This window comes from Schistosoma mansoni, chromosome W (assembly GCF_000237925.1).
Source record: "Schistosoma mansoni strain Puerto Rico chromosome W, complete genome".
NCBI lineage: Eukaryota > Metazoa > Platyhelminthes > Trematoda > Strigeidida > Schistosomatidae > Schistosoma > Schistosoma mansoni.
Window position 1 is genome coordinate 33,097,951 of NC_031502.1, and position 18,734 is coordinate 33,116,684.

The 18,734-nt window shown below is 33.7% G+C and overlaps 1 protein-coding gene across 2 annotated transcripts in view; it reads right to left on the reverse strand.

The window, feature by feature from the left end:
- Positions 1-18,498, reverse strand: part of Smp_132070.1 (putative nachr subunit) — a gene marked incomplete at its 5' end in the record, with an annotated part of 91,808 nt that extends 73,310 nt beyond the window's left edge. For both annotated transcript variants that reach the window (XM_018789427.1, XM_018789428.1), the window contains 3 exons: positions 4,097-4,192; positions 13,766-13,959; positions 18,492-18,498. In XM_018789427.1, coding sequence (XP_018654872.1) covers positions 4,097-4,192; positions 13,766-13,959; positions 18,492-18,498 — 297 coding nt within the window. The remainder of the gene's footprint in view (positions 1-4,096; positions 4,193-13,765; positions 13,960-18,491) is intronic.
- Between the last annotated feature and the right edge of the window lie 236 nt (positions 18,499-18,734).

Consider the following 18,734-nt stretch of genomic DNA (forward strand, 5'->3'; position numbering starts at 1 on the left):
GGAAATGAGGAGATACAACTTGGCAGTACTCGGAATCAGCGAAACCCATTGGACACAAACTGGACAACAAAAGCTAGGTACAGGAGAGATGCTGCTGTACTCCGGTCACGAAGGGGAAAATGCTCCACACACTCAGGGAGTTGTTCTAATGCTGTCCAAAGAAGCACGAAATGCACTTGTGGGATGGGAATCTCATGGACCTAGGATAATCAAAGCATCATTCAGAACAAAGAAGCAAGGGATCACAATGAACGTTATCCAATGTTATGCACCCACCAATGATAGCAACGACGATGATAAAGATCAGTTCTATGAAAGGCTGTAATCAATTATAGAGAAGTGCTCACGAAAGGACCTCACCATCCTGATGGGAGATCTAAATGCTAAAGTTGGAGTGGACAACATCGGATATGAGGATATCATGGGACGACATGGACTAGGAGAGGGAAATGAAAATGGGGAGAGATTTGCAAATTTATGTGCATTCAACAAATCGGTTATAGGTGGAACAATATTTCCCCACAAACACATACACAAAGCCACATGGATCTCACTGGACCACACCACAGAGAACCAGATAGATCATATTTGTAGCAACAAAAAAAATCCGAAGGACAACGGAAGATGTGAGAACCTGGAGAGGAGCTGACATAGCTTCAGATCACCACCTGGTTGTGGCCAAGATGAGACTGAAGCTAAAGAAACACTGGACAATTGGACAAACAGCACTACAAAGGTTCAATACAGCCTTCCTTCGAGATATTGACAAGCTCGATCAATTCAAGATAACTCTCAACAACAGGTTCCAGGCTCTACAGGATCTACCGAAAGAACAAGAAACTACTTTGGATGACAACTGGAAAGGGATAAAAGAAGCACTAACTTCAACGTGTCAGGAGGTTCTTGGTCCTAAGAAGCATCATCATAAGGAATGCATCTATATGGGAACCCCCAACAAGATTGAAGAAAGGAAGAACAAGAGGACAGAAATTAACAACAGCCGAACACGAGCAGAGAAAGTCAAAGCACAAGCAGACTACGCAGAAGCAAACAGGGAAGTGAAGAAAAGCATTAAAGCCGACAAGCAGAAATACATGGAAGAACTAGCAACGACGGCGGAAAAAGCTGCAAGAGAAGGGAATATGAGACAACTATATGATACGACGAAGAAATTGGCAGGGAGATATAGCAAACCAGAGAGACCAGTCAAGGACAAAGAAGGAAAGACAATCACTGAGATTCGAGAACAGAGGAAAAGATGGGCAGAATACTTCGAGGAACTGCTGAATAGACTAACCCCATTGAATCCACCGAACATCGAACCAGCACACACTGACCTTCCTATAGATGTCACTCCACCAACGATCGAAGAAGTCAAGATGGCCATCAGACAAATCAAAATTGGGAAGGCGGCAGGACCTGACAATATACCAGCAGAAGCACTGAAGTCAGACATTGAAATAACTGCTAACATGCTTCACCTTCTATTCAAGAAGATTTGGGAAGAGGAACAAGTGCCAATGGACTGGAAAGAAGGATATCTCATCAAGATACCAAAGAAAGGAGATCTGAGCAAATGTGAAAACTACAGAGGCATCAGTTTGTTATCAGTTCCAGGAAAAGTCTTCAACAGAGTGCTGCTGAATCGGATGAAAGACGCAGTAGACGCAGAACCTAGGGATCAACAGGCTGGATTCCGTAAGGATAGGTCGTGCACAGACTAGATTGCGACACTACGGATCGTCGTTGAACAATCAGTTGAGTGGAACTCATCACTATACGTCAACTTCATTGACTATGAGAAGGCTTTTGACAGCGTGGATAGGAGAACGTTATGGAAACTTCTTCGACACTATGGAGTTCCTGAAAAGATTGTCAACATTATCCAGAACTCATACGATGGACTACAGTGCAAAGTCATGCATAGAGGACAGCTGACAGATGCATTTCCAGTAAGGACCGGAGTCAGACAAGGCTGTCTACTCTTCCCATTCCTCTCCCTTCTAGTGATTGACTGGATTATGAAGAATTCGACATCTGAAGGGAAATACGGAATACAGTGGACTTCTCAGAATCAATTAGATGATTCGGACTTCGCAGATGACCTAGCCCTCCTCTCTCATAAACACGAACAAATGCAGATGAAGACAGCAAATGTAGCAGCAGCCTCCGCATCGATAGGCCTCCACATTCACAAAGGAAAAAGCAAGATTCTCAAATACAACACGGAGAACACCAACCCAATCACACTTGATGGCGAAACTCTGGAAGAGGTGGGAACATTCAAGTACCTGGGGAGCATCGTTGATAAACAAGGAGGATCGGATGCAGATGTAAAGGTGAGGATTGGCAAAGCAAGGGCAGCATTTTCACAATTGAAGAACATATGGAACTCAAAACAACTCTCAACCAATTTCAAGGTCAGAATCTTTAATACGAACGTCAAGACAGTCGGTTCTACTGTATGGAGCTGAAACGTGGAGAACTACTACGACCATCATCAGGAAGGTACAAGTATTTATAAATAGTTGTCTACGCAAAATACTCAACATCAATTGGCCGGATACTATCAGCAACAGCGTTTTATGGGAGAGGACAAACCAGCTTCCAGCTGAAGAGGAAATTAGGAAAAGACGTTGGAAGTGGATCAGACATACATTAAGAAAATCACCAATGTGCATCACGAGGCAATCCCTAACTTGGAATCCGGAAGGGAAGCGGAAAAGAGGAAGGCCAAAGAACACACTAAGCCGGGAAATAGAAGCAGATATGGAAAGGATGAATAGCAACTGGAAAGGACTGGAAAGGAAGGCTCAGGACAGAGTTGGATGGAGAATGTTGGTGAGCGGCCTATGCTCCTCGACGAGGGGTAACAGGTGTCAGTAAGTAAGTATGTCGTATGTTTTCATACTGGGATGTTGGAAATTCAGTTCGGAGTGGATTTTTTTCACTAGTTTACCGAGTGATATATCAGTGACTGATGAAAATTACTTTCATTACAAACGTTTTATTGTTACATATGAATTATTTATGGGTACACCAGAGAAATGACAGAAATAATGATACTTCTAAATCAGATATAGATATAAACACATTCTACTTATATCCTTTGTTTTAAAAAAAATAAATGCTTTAAATGTAATAACTACTAAAAAATTAATAACGTTTAATGAGAATTATAAGCAAAGATGGATATTGGCTAGCAGTGGAATCCAGTAGGTGCGTTTCTTTCTGTTTGGGACTCATCAGCTGGATGTGTCTGCATCTCAGAGTTGATGATTACTCTGGGACTTGAACCCAGTACCGTTCACTCCAAGCGCCATCACGTTATTCACTCAGCTACTGAGTCCTAATAGCCGCCTGTTTGTGCAATGGGGTGACGTTATATTCACTTGTTATTGTTTATTTGTGGGACGAAACGCGCGTCTTGGATTCCACTGCCAGCCACTATTCATCTTTGCTTATCAAACTGTTTATGTTTTTGGATGTTGAACTTATATGAACTGTTAATAATCTTAACTCTGTTTCTTTTGAAAATAAAATATCAGATAGCATAACAGTAGCAATCTTAATAGCTAATTACTGTTTGTATTCGCATTAATATTAGCTGTCTAGTAGGTCATCATGTGATCAAAAGCAAACAAATCCATTCTAATGTACCTAATGGATGTTGTGTCATGTACTAGGATAATCAATAGGGGTGAAGTAAAAAAGAAACATTATCAATAAATGTCTATCAGGACTCAGTAGCTGAGTGGATAACGCGATGGCGTTTGAAGCGAAAGGTACTGGGTCCGAGTCTCAGAGTGAACATTAACTCTGAGATGTAGGTATATCCAACCGAAGAGTCCCAAATAGGATGAAACGCGCGTCATGGATTCCATTGCTAGCCACTATCCACCTTTGCTTATAATGCTTGTGAATTAAGTTTATATCGAGGCAATACGCACAGTATGCACATATGCCAATAAGAGACTGATCAATTGCAGTCCTGAACATCAATGGGAAGATTCAAACAATGAATACCTAGTGAATTTACTAAGAATATTTATCAAACAAAAAATATAATTCATTTTGCTTACTAATTATAAAGTACAATGTCTGGTGTCCATATCACACTTGGTGGAATTCGTACTTCACGTATATTTGAATAATTAGCTGGATCCCAACGAAGTAACTGGTCAATCCATGTCTGAAAAATATAAACAGGTGATATACTTTATATAAATACATATGTCAGTTTTGCGCTATTTAGCATTCATTAGCAAAGTGTACCTGTAATCTTGACGGAACTAGTCTTTTGTGAGGGATTTGATGCTGTGTTACCAAGCTTCACAGTCAGAGAAGTTACCATTGAGCTATTTGGGCCACTACTGACCCATAGGACTGAGATATATCTACACATGGTCGATCACTGAGTAGTGACTAATGTCATCGATGTCAAATCCTACTTAGTGTTAATTGAATCCTATCGATCAAGTTGCAATGATGATTTTGATAAAAAAGAGGTCGAAGAATATTTATAAGCACAAATGTTTGTTGATAGCTGATCAGAAATTTATAGCATAAATGGTGATTTTTATTTCGCTAGGCTTTTTGGATTCAATATTTTAAACAATAGAGATGATATTTTATATAAGCGATCCTTTATTTATTATAGACTGAAATGATATAAGTGATAGTGATAAATCACTGATGACTGAATTGCCTTGCTTGAATTCGTTAACACATTTAGATACATGGTATCGTTAGTTGATTTGATTTGATGTTACATGATTTGAAACAGAGTTACATAAATGATCCAGAATCAATAGTTTAGATGCAGGCTATTGGTTACTAAAGTGGGATATTTACATTTCTTAAAATATTTACTAATTATCAGAAATTCCAATCTACTGTAGAACACATTGTAGTAACTAACATTACCACTGAACTATACATGTCATGGATAACGTTTGTCAATTAAAAGTTTCTCGTCTATTAGACTTAATTATCTGACATGTAGCAACCCAGACAATAGTGAACAACAACACGAGTGGGGACAATCGAATGTATTTAACACGAAATTACAGAATATCTCACTAAAATCTGATAACCATACAGTGAACAGTTAATTTGCAAACTATCAGTCGATTGTCTCAATCTTAACTGTTCCTTCTACAAATATCAGTCCATCGTTTCCGATTATTATTGTTCATGCACTGTTATACGAAATGTGTTTCGTTCCCGTTCTATCATTATCGATCTTTTACTGATATACATTCACTAACTGACCATCGTTGTATACTACTTATGTGGATATAAGTAACCCAAACCACAATATTTCAAAATGAATTTTTGCAAGACAATCTGTTTTCTTTTTACATTGAACAAACTTTTAAAAGTAGATAAATGTTCTATTCATATAGACAATAAGTAAAAATAACATTAAATTCTTTACATCCCTGAACTTCAATTGTTATTCAACAGTAATTAGTTCTAGTCAAATTTGCTTTATAATATTGACAGTAAATAAACATTAAGATGAATGTATTTGATAACAAATAAGAATATTAATCCCATTTTAATTGATAGAGAAATTTAGCTTGAGTTATATGTCAATTAGAAAGAAGGAAATGAAGTGATCAATATCGTAATATATTTTATTCAAACAATTATAATTATTGACATAATCAGACCTGATTTTGATTAAAGATTCTATTTTATTCTATTATATGGTATAACTTTCTGTTAATTTATTTCGGTTGTTCATTGATTTACTCCAAAGAAATGGATTATATTAAGGCAAGAAACGTCAGAAGTTCAAATTTATCTTCATCTGGATATCACAAATACTTATTTTATTGATATAGTTGAGATCATGAGTCAATTGAAGCTAGATCACCATAGAAAACCTGGAAGCACCGGACGGCCGGTTCGTCCTATTGTGGGACTCCTCAGCATTGCGCATCCACGATATCGCCTCACGAGATTCTAACCAAGGACATACCAGTCTTGCGTACGAGCGCTTAACCTCTAGAAACACTGAGCTGGCATCCAACGGTGTTAATGTCTAACATCAACCAATACATGAAATTGAGCAACCTTCCACCATTGTCTTCAGTGGGTTGATATCTCCTAACAGATCTGCATGAACTCTACTGGTCACTGCTTCCCACTAGAACTCCAGGAAATACCTCATGGAGCCAGTCACTAGTGAGCCTATGATCATTATCAGGAGGGGGTTTTGTGGAGATTTTAGTAATTTTTTTATATAGTTGAAATCATGAGTCAATTGAAGCTAGATCACCATGGAAAACCTGGAAGCACTGGACTGCTGTTTATTATTTTATTATTAGATTTCTACCTAATGCTCTGTTTGTTTGAAATTATCAATTCAAGCATTGGTATAGATAATTTTCTTCATGAACCTGCATAAGCAAGGGAATCGTTGCAAACCAGGCATAAAATTGATTAGTTTATTCATTCTATCAGGAGAACTGTCAATTACATGTATAACCAAATACAAGACATTTTGTCAATTTAAGTAATATATACTTATGTTAATTGTGATTTTTCAAATAATTTAAAATATGATAATATAAGTAATTTCATTCGCAAGATCATCCTTCCTAAAACAGAATTCAGATTACTGATCATTTCATCATTAGTTTTGAAATATACACTCAAGATCCATTGAATATATCTGAAAAAGTGTACAATCGTATATCTTACAAGTTCAATGACACATGATAAGCCCATTCGTTCTGGTTAGAAATCTATTATTAGCATATTTAAACGTGGATTATTCCGTTTAGTATTTATTCAAGGATAACTTTCGGATAGATTATATTTTTAGTCCTGTACTAGATAACACAACTAGTAATATTTGCTATCATTATTAAATAGACATGCTGTTCACTCGATAAATTGACAATGGTAATAATGTAAACTAGATAAGAGAAAGTCTAATCATAATATGACATAATATACATATGTTTATTATATAAAACAATATTCGAAAACAATTTATCACATTTATATTATTGACAACATTAACCAGTTTTGTAAGCGAAGATGGAAAGTGGCTAGCAGTGAAATCCAGGACGCATGTTTCGTCCTATTTGGGACTCGTCAGCCGGATGTACCTGCATCTCAGAGACTGACCAGTTGCAATCCTAAACATCAATGGGAATATTCAAACAAACAATACTAAGTGAATTAACTAGTTTTATTTATTCAATTTCATTTTGTTTAAATCATTGTAGTCAAGAAAATAAACAATTCAAAAGATAGATATCATTATCAAGGTTTGACTTGACATTTTCGAATAAATTGAGCATTGGGTAGATTCTTATAACTAAATAACATATTTGTAATATCCCAATGAGTAGAAAGATTAGATTTTCTGACGTTTCGTGACTCGGTGTAAGTCACTTCTTCAGAGAATAAATAAATAACCCAATTAAAATAATCCATGTTTAAATAGTACAATGGAACGACACGAATATCGTGTGATCACATTAGATAACTGTTTTCTTTCAGTATGTATTTTTTACCGCGAAAAAAGTCAGATTTATCATTTACACAAGTACTAGAACTGTATTATTTGCTATATTTTATGTAGAATTGTTATAACCCGACAAGAATGATGAACAACAACTTTTGAGAAATATTTATGAACCTATACTATACACATATTCTTATTATATAATTATTAAGTAGCTAAAATATGCATACTCATGTTCCTCTTATTATAAGCTTTATTTTGACTCGCAGGCTATTATTATACGATATACCATTCTTAAACTATGTTTGGTCTGTTAATTACTATCTCCCACATTCACAGACACATTTGACTAAATCTTGTACATATGTTGTTCCCTATTTTACGGTATAGTGTGGTCTGTTTAGTTTGTATACAAACCCAGTATGTTTGAAATACATGATTCATATCACCGAGGCTGAGATTTGTGTTCTGAACTCAACAGGTAGAGCTAGACAGGAAGAAGGACTTATAAGTTCTCTAGATTGCTCGTTTAGGGTTTCATGCGTCATTGGTCCGATCGATAATTCACTATACTCTAATTGGCGGTATCGTTAAGATATATTTATTGATATGGGGAATAAGTCCAAAAGTTATAACAAGAATTTAAACCGTAGAATATAAATTATATTTCATTCATTTGTTTTTAATCAACCGGATATCATTCTTATACTTTTTGCTCAATTTAAATAACTGTGTTCTTTCAAAATTCATAAACAAAACGTTACTTTGGTAACCATCATGTTAAACAAATATCAGATCGATTAAAGAGGAGCTGTATAATACCTATGATTATTATACAATGTTTCCAAATTTAATTAAATAAATGTTATTTTCCATTTAGATGTCTCCGAGGAAGAAGAATTTAATTTTATTAGTGCATGAATATGATTATTTTACAACGTAGATAATTTATAAATCGTATGTTTTTTCTTTGAAGTAACCTTAGTGATTTTCCCCACAAAACAAATTTTACAAACAAAAGATAAATGAAATCTTTGCTCAACGACAATAATTGCCTTAACAAAACCAGAGGATATGGCGAGTGTAACCAATTAACTGCTTCATTGTGATGATATCTTACCAGGTGTTGATGTTGTAAGGGATAAAGAAAATCAGTTATTATTTCGGTTGACAAATTTTACTGAATTTTAATCAATATTAGGATACTTGCCATGAGCATATATTATACGTTTCCTTGTATTGTATTTTGTGAACTGGAAGATTTTTTGCTACTTTTGAAGAATTAACTGTGCCTAGTTCTTAAGAAAGCATTTTTATTGAAGTAGACTTCAACAATTCTCTCCAGTATGACTGTGACACCTTTATGAACTAATCATTCAGCTGTGGTAATGCAAAAAGGCTGAAGATCATTCACCTTGGATATAAATCTTGATCATTTCAGTAGATCATGACTTAAGGAAAATTTTAATCATACTCAAGATACAATTCACTTTCAAAATCAAAGATGATATCTCTAAAAATTAAACACTTGTTGCTATTAAAAAGGCTACAGTGATTACGAGATGTAGTGATAATTATTCAAGTTAAATTTTCATATAACAACATGAATTTGATTAGGCAATCATTGAAGTCACGAGGTACTAAACAGCTATTTCATTTCAATATCAGAATCGTCGACATTATGAAACTAACACCCTCCAACGATTAGGTACAGGACTATCAGACATCGAAGCTAGTGCCCAACTTCAAAATTATTGAGTTATGGTTCAGGGGTTTAATTATGTAATTTCAGTCAATTCGTGATATTGCTTCAGTATAATCAATTACCATTATTGATATGTTTTTCATCCTGCACACGTTTGAACAGCACTGGTCTCAGCTTCTCCCTATAACTAAGGAAATTACCTCTAAGTTAGTCATTAGTAAGCATCAGATAGCGTTTTAGCATAAACATAGGTAAAAATTGCTGAGTTTCATAGTTTTACATCACTTACTTGATGACAGATAGAATAGTAATGAAAAACTAGAAGTATTGAACACCTACCTATTTACAGAATAAGATTTACATTACAAAATAATATTAGTCATATAATCGGAATTATTTCTGGCACTGTATTATCTGCCATATATTTTAAATGTCACTGATATTGTGATTGAACAGTTGATAAGTTGTTATAAATTCATTGTTAGTTGACTACAATGGTTCAATTTCCCTTTATTGCGTAATTCAAATGATTCAATATGTTACGCATTACATTGAAATTAGATTGCTAATGAGTATACGTATTGAACGTTTTCTTTGTTTAATAGAAATATTAAAGTACTTTCATTCTCATTGAATATATTAATATTTATAAATTCAATCAGTGTCTCTTCGTTTATAAAACGTTATCTGTAATAATAATGATTAGTTTTTCCATGTGATTAAGACTTATGACAGGAAAACAATAAATGTATAGTGCTGAGAAGGTTAATCTACGCAAAATATATAACTAATTCACTTAGTATTGTTTGTTTGGATCTTCCCATTGATGTTTAGGACTGCAACTGGTCAGTCTCTTATTGACATATGTGCATATTGTGCGTATTGCCTCGATATAGCCTTAATTACAAGCATTGTAAGCGAATACGGATAGTGGCTAGCAGTGAAATTAGAGACTGACCAGTTTCAGTCCTAAACATCAATGGGAACATTCAAACAAACAATAGTAAGTGAGTTTAAACTTCACCCCATTGCACAAGCAAGTGGTTATCAGGACTCAGTAGCTGAGTGGATAACGCGATGGCGTTTGAAGCGAAAGGTACTGGATTCGAGTCCTAGAGTGAACATCAACTCCAAGATGCAGGTGCATCCATCTGACGAGTCCCAAATAGGACGAAACTCACATCCTGGATTCCACTGCTAGCTACTATCCATCTTTGCATATAACTAATTTCTCTTTTTTAAAATAATTATCTTTAAATTGATCTATTTGTTGAGAGCTTAATGAACTGGTATTGTAGTGAACGAGAACACAAGTGAGAACAATCGAATGTATTTGAATATAAAATTACAGAACATCCCACTAAAATCTGAGAACCATAAAGTAAGGTCTTCATTTGCTAAATATCAGTCAATTGTCTCAAACTTGACTGTTTCATTCTGCAAAATGTCAATCAATCGTCTCAGACTTCATTGAACTTTCGGTTCCACACCAATCATTCTATGTTTTCGTTCTCTTTTCTTTGATCTACTTAACCTTCTGCCTCGAGGCATTTCACTTTCTATTGAAGATCATACTACTTATATCTGTCGACATCAGCAGCACACACCACAGTATATCGATCGTTTCTTAATCGTATGAATTTATATTCTTTAATGCCTTTGATTATTATGATAAAAGTATTTTAATTTGCTTACTCCATTCACACTATATTTGATTGTTTGCTTTACGCGCCTTTTCATTTACATACATACAGTATGCTCTAGATATTAGGCGTTTACTCGCCACACGGAAAGTCCTGTGTTTGAGTCAAGTGTTCAGAATTATGGGTGGGCACTAATGAGGAGTCCCATACTAGAATGGAACGGCCATCCAGTGCTTCCATGTTTTCAATGGTGATCTAACATTTATTGGCTCAGAATCTTAATAAAGAACAGATAAAATTAATGTATTATATTTTTGGGATGATTGAGCTACCATTTAAGAAAATATATTTTATACAGCCATCATTAGTCTTAAAGATTAGACGAATTTCAAATAGCCACGGAATCTAAGATGTTCATCTCATCCTATTTAGGACTAATCCTCTGGATGTACTTACTTTTTATTGCTGATGTATACACTGAGACTAAAACCCAATATATTTCGCCTTAAATGCCATTGCGTTCTACTCTGTGCTACTGAATCCAAACAACCCATAACTAGTTTAATAGATCTAACATGATTAGTAAATTTTTGTGGTGTCCTTTTGTTGATATTCAGTGAATTATCTATTTGTAATGATAAATATGGCGAGACTATAATTTATGGAGGACTTTTGAATGAATCTCGAGTGATCTTGAGAAATGTTAGCCAATCAGGTAACAATTAGTATAGGGTAAAAATATATTATACAACACCAAAGAATAAAAGTGGATACATTTCTTTTACGTGGTCCAAAAACATGTCAAGGTTAGAAAAAGGTTCAAAGGTTGTAAAATCGTAATGCATAAGGTAGAGGAACTTATCCATATGACTCCGTAATACTCGGTCTCTGGAGCTATAATGAGGTCACAAAAACTCTCTCAGCCTCGACCACATAACTTCAAAATTGTTTTTATGTACTCCGGTTGTGTAAGTTTGTCATTTGTATTACGCATATATCTATATAATACTCATAATTCTGGACAGACGAAGCTTCAGTAACATCAGCGAGTACTGCAGCCATTAATACTGGTGTTTTTGTCATACAGTTCGCATCAATTATTATAATTTGCCTTAATCTCAATGTGGATCGAGAGAAAAAAGTTCTTATTCTAGTAGACTTCTTCCTCTAACATATATTACATCGAAAAATAACATCATCAGGGTAGTCTGCAAAAGGTCTACAAGTCGATTGATTACCGCAATTACAAATAAAGGAACTTCTTAGTAGTCCTATTTATTGTAGCCGCTTAATTGTTACGATTTCTCTAAAATCCTCTGTGAACCGATTGTACATAAGCATCAGGTACTGAAATTGGTGCTGTGACCTTGAAACCCTTCAAACGCTTCTGATTGGCTCGTCCATAAATTATAGTCTTGCCATAAATATTAATATTAATATATTATTTAAATCTTTACTAATAATGATAGTAGTTAGCGATGTTCGTAAAGGGATTTTATGAAAAAATGATTATTGTACAATTAAGTAGGTGTATATTTCATATCGATGTAATACAGAATATAAAAACAATTTTTACTCAACAGCTTCATATCAACTTTAAGTTAACTGATAATAAGTAGTATGTATCTTTCAGTATTTTGCTTTACACTTCATTTATTGATCATCATTTGATTGAGTACAATAGTCATTGATGCATACATTAAAAGTAGTCAGTAAAATCAATCCGTTAATTGTTTATTATTCAATATTATTCAAGCTGATTGAGTATTGAAAATAGAATAATTTTTCTGTTTATATCAACACTTAAATAATCTTGGATAGATTTACCTTATTTCTACTTTAATCAATGAATAGTTTGTATAAAACATATACTTGTGAAGAAATTTTTCTTCAATCTAATATGAACATTAATAATAAGTTACATGACTTAGCATTAAATTGGATTATCATCGATGATGTAAGAGATTAGTGTTGTAGTGAACGAGAACATGAATGGGAACAATCAAGTACGAAACGGCCCTCCAGTACTTTCAGGTTTTCCATGGTGATCTAGCTTTAATTGACTCATGAATTCAACTATTGAATTGTTATAATCTACACAAAACCCTTTTCTGATAACAATCGAATGTATTCGAACAAAAAATTACAGAACATATTAGTAGAATCTGAGAACCATACAGTAAATACTTCATTTGAAAAAAATCAGTTGTCCCATACTTTATTGTTCTTTTATTTCCACACCCATCATCCTCTATTCTTATCCTCTTTTTTTCGATATTCTTAACCTTATGCCTCAAAGCATTTCACTTTCAGTTGATGATCATTCTACTTATATCTGTCAACATCAGTAGCAAACACCACAGTGTATGAATTCAGTTATATTTTGATTAAAAATAATACAAAATACTATTTACAAGAATAAATTCTTCGTATATACCGTTGTAAGCTATCTAAAGCTTTTTTATACTTGTCATACTTTGGCACAGTTAGTTATAATAACTTATTTTCTGATGATACATCAAGATGGTGGAGGAGATTTGTAGATTAGCTGGATGATTTATTCGGAGTTTTGTTCTCTAAGTTGGATGGTTTGGTCGTGGAGCTTTTATCATCAGTGCAAACTTCAGATAGAAGATACCAAATTAAAACTCTTAGTTACCTTTTTAGCTTGTGAAAATGTTTTTAATTTCTTATTTCAACCAATAAATGCAAAGTTTTTATGTTTTTTTGTTGTATCATTATAGACTATACTTCCAGGGTATTGATTGTTATAAATATTGAAATTAAAAAAAAATTCACTCTCCCTCTTTTTAATGGATAATTGTTGCTAAGACCAAGGTGAACATTATTCATTAAAACAAAAAAATTTGTGGGAAGAAAACAGAATTTGAAAATAATTAAAAGAAAATACTTCTTTTGTTAACTTACGTATTTTGCCCAAACATTTATTGTCAATATTTGATTTTTCTCATCTAAATCTAATAATTGAAATAATGACAGTCCATAACCAACAACTACACGATCTTTTGTATTTTTTACTGGACGTCCAATTTTACCAGCTTTTTCATAATTATCAATTAATTGTTTAATTAAACGTTTTTCCGATGATGGTATCACATGTTCTAATAATGAAAAACAAAGAAGAAGAAAAAAATAGAATGTATTCAAATATTAGCAATGAAAACTCCAAATTCATATTCAAGTAATAATAAACATCTTCATATTGAAACATTAAACTTACCAAATGAATTTTTGAATGATATTCAACTATACAGTTGAATTCATGAGTCAATAAGACCATCATGGTAAACCTGGAAGTACTGGATGACCGTTTTATCCTAGCATGGGACTCGTCAACAGTGCGCCCCCACACGGAATTGGGACCCAGAACCTATCGGTTTCGCTTGCGAACGCTGAACATCTAGACCAATGAGCCGACATCCAACGGTGTTGATGTATAACTTCAACCAATCCATGAAATTGCGCCACCGTACATCATTGTCTTCAGTCCCATACTAGGACGAAACGGCCTTTCAATGCTTCCAGGTTTTCCATGGTGGTTTAGCTTTAACGGACTCATGAATTTACCTATAAAATCACTAAAATCTTCAAAAAACATCCTTTTGAATAATAATAAACGTTTAACTTTTAAGTACAATGAAAATTCTCTGAATTTTTTTAAAATTCACTTTTTGTTCATAGTAATTTGTTTTCTCTTCACAATGATGGTTTTCGTAAATCGAAAACAAATACAAAAATTAAATGAATTTATTCTTCTGGAATGTTTTACTGAACTGTTAGACGCCAACTGGATGAGTTGACTTTCAATTATTTCAAAAAAATATAACTGAAAACTAAATCAAATTGAACGCAATACTGATTGTATTTTACTGAGTTGGAAGCGACGACATCAATTTTGTTAAGTGATTATGACAAGAAACAGTAGTTTGTTACATTGTCGGCGTCATTATAGGCTTTTAAAAAGTGTTTCAATATAAGTATAGTTTAAATTTTATTCTACTAGGTCATGTCGTTAATTAGTTATGTTGTTAGCAGAAATACTGTTTCTTCAGTGTAAAAAAAATCTTTTATGCCCCAAACCTGTGATACGCCAATGGCGACCATTCCTGAGTTTGAGACAAATAGTCGTGTTGATGAATTGTCGTATATGCACAGGGACTGTCTAAAAAATATTATGGCTTACCAGTAAAATCAAACATTTCAAGGTAAAAATATAGAAGCGTAAGATACGAAGATGTTACTAACATTTTTCAACAATTTTTTTCACAAACTGCATGAAAAATATTACGTAGTTGTTAAATAATAATAGTCTGGTAGAGGATATCTTTACCGATCTGATTGGGAAAAATAGCGAACAATGCTGATTTGCAGTGGAATTCAATACACTGACTTCTATGGTGAGACTATAATTTATGAACGACCTATCAGCAACGCTATAGCGATCTTGAAAATGTCAACCTACTAACTAAAACTACATGAGGGTTGCAAAGCAATGTGAGAAATTAGAATTATGATTTACAGTTGATGGTCAAGGTTAGGAATTAGATTTAGCGTTTTCTCTACGAAATGACATCAGCTATAATGCCGAAATAGCATTTAGCCAAATGAGTGAATGAGAGACATACGCATGAGTTAGGAAACAATTTGTTTTTACATAAGTTTTAAACTATCTACTTTAAGATAACAATTATAGCAGAAATGAAAAAAAAATTAGTTCGTACATCGTTGGGACTGTATAAATTCTAACCTTTACACCTCGTTTGCGTTGTACTTCAGACTATAGTAAAATTGTTGAAAGCATGAGTCAATTGAAGCTAGATCACCATGGAAAACCTGGAAGCACTGGATGGCCGTTTCGTCCTATTATGAGACTCCTCAGTGGTGTGCATCCTGGGTTCGAATCTGCGAGGCGAGATCGTGGATGCACACTGCTGAGGAGTCCCACAATAGGACGAAATGGTCGTTCAGTGCTTCCAGGTTTTCCATGGTGATCTAGCTTCAATTGACTCATGATTTCAACTATGAAAATACTGAAATCTCCACAAAACCCCTTCTGATAGTATAATTAATAGAAATGAATAAATTCTTTTACTAATATGTTCTCTTTTACAATTATGAATAGTCAGTATTCCTAATCAGTATTTAATATTTGTGAATTTTTGTTGTATAAACACTGAACCATCTGAAATTTCATTGGAGTTTTTATTTTAACTTCGTGAGATTTCTTTATATGAAGTGGTTTTATTCTTGTGAATAAAAACAAAATGTTATTTAATGAGAAAGTATGTCGTGAGACATAATTGTACGTTAATTAATGAATAATAATGAGTTACTTGTCAAGGTAAAAATTGTAGATTAAAGATTAGACAAAATAGATATTTCTCAAGAAAGAATGTTCACTTTCGTATAAAATAAATCAGTTTTTTTCTTGGAGTCCAGTCGGAATCTTTCCTAAAATGGACATAAAGTAACGATTAATGAGACTATTTAAAAAGCTTCAAGTTTTCAATTTAGTGATTCTCTGAAAAAGAATTCGCTGATCTCTGTATCATTGTTACAATTAAATATGGAGCTAGTTACTGTAGGTTTTCATTAGTGACTCATTTAATATACAGTCTTGATATAAAATTTAAAAAATACAAAGTTTAAGTCTAGAACGTCACAATAAAATCATTCTTTATTTCGAAGGGATATTTTAAGCTAAGAAACAGAATATTTCTAAGAAAAAAACGAAGTATTCTCTCTATGTCTCCTTGAAAGTAATGATTAATTTCAAAGATAAGTTCTTGGTAGGTCGGATAAGAAATAACTCTCAATAACTTCAAGCACCCTAGGAATAATAAAGTTGCCGCATGGAACGCTTTTTTTAATGAACTAATTGTATAGCAAATTAACTTAAAATACAATATATAGGCCATTACATGTAAGTAAGAAATTAAATGTTATTATGTCCGTAACAGTATTTCAAGATTATTCAATCTCGTACGAAACTTTGTTTGTAAATTGTTAAAGAATTACAAACAAGAAACAAACAATTGTTCAGTTTTTTCTCAATCTATGATTTTGAATAGCTATTTATCAAGTATCATCATTCAACAAGGTCTTATCGTTATTTCACCCAAGGATAACAAAATGTATTTTTAAAACAAAAAAGAAAATATGCATATTTTAGATTCTTTAAAATGTAAATCATTTTCATGACGAAACCTTGAAACACTAGTGATTGGCTCCAGGAGGTATTTCCTGGAACTCTAGACAGAAGCAGTGACCAGTGGAGTATAACTGGGTCTATTGTGAGATAGTAAATCACTGAAGACAATGGTGAACGGTTGCTCAATTTCATGGATTGGTTGAAGGTAGACATTAACACCGGTGGATGCCGGCTCAGTTATTCTAGAGATTAAGCGCTCGCGCGCGAGACTGATTTGTCCTGGGTTCGAATCTCTCGAAGCGGGATTGTGGATGCGCACTGCTGAGGTGCTTCACAATAAGACGAAACGGCCGTCCAGTACTTCCAGGTTTTCCATGATGGTCTAGCTTCAATCGACTCATGCTTTCAGCTATGAATTAAATTGTATTTCATATGAATAATTCATCTTACAATTATCAATCTTTCCTTTTTTGACAATTATACAATCGTCTGTCAAAATGCTTCCTAAATATTTAATCATTCATCCTAACTATCAGGTAGAAGTTTAAAAGACCCATGAGGTCATTTGAATGAGTGAGCTAATAAATGTTTCACTGTGATAATACTTATAATATAGTTTTAATTTAACGAACTTGTCTTCTATTAGTGGTATTCAAACATTAAAAGAATGTTAAGTCTATGAGAAAAAAGTTTATCAGGGTATGAATTTTGTTGGAAGAACTTACTTTCTGACAAATACAAACAGTAATTAGCAATTAACATTGCTACTGTTATGCTACCTGATATTGGATTTTCAAAAGAAACAATGTTTAAATGATTAACAGTTTATATAAATAAAACATCTGAGAAAATAAACAGTTTGATAAGCAAAGATGGATAGTGACTAGCAGTGGAATCCTACAAATAAACAACAACAGGTGAATATAACTTCACCCCGTTGCACAAGCAAGTGGTTATCAGGACTTAGTAGCTAAGTGTATAACGCGATGGCGTTTGAAGCGAACGGCGCTTGGTTCGAGTCCCAGGGTGAACATCAATTCTGAGATGCAGGTACCTCCAGCTGACGAGTCCCAAATAGGACGAAACGTGATTCCTGGATTCCACTGATAGCCACCATGCATCTATGCTTATAAAGCTTGTGACTTCAGGCAATATCGAGGCAGTCCACATAGGATGCATATATGCCAACAAGAGACTGATCAATCGCAGTTCAAAATAACAGTGGGAAGATACAAGTAAACAACAGCAAGTGAATATAAACAATTTGATATCAAAATATACTTCTTTTATCTTACAAATAGTTTGGAAAATTTTAAAACCTTTTTAAAATTTATTTATATGTTCACGAAAATGCGACAGAACATTTAGCATAATGATTATGATTGTTAATAATTTAGTTATCTTATAGATAACTGTGTATTTCGACAAGGAAATCAAAGTTATCATATTACTAAAGACGAACTGGTTACTAATTTTCCATACTTTTCATTCTTGAACACGCATTAACCCAACATGGAAAGACAAATCATAGAGATAAAAGTAGGGAACAATGTCTTTATGTTGTTATTGTTTTGATTACCATTTGGTTGTTTGACTAACTTTTCACTTTATCTATTTATGACAATAACAGTGAAAAAGATTTTTTCTTTAGATTTATCACTGTCATAATTAAACTAAACGCTTTTATGTTTAGATACAATGGAAAAGATAAAGATGACAACTGAA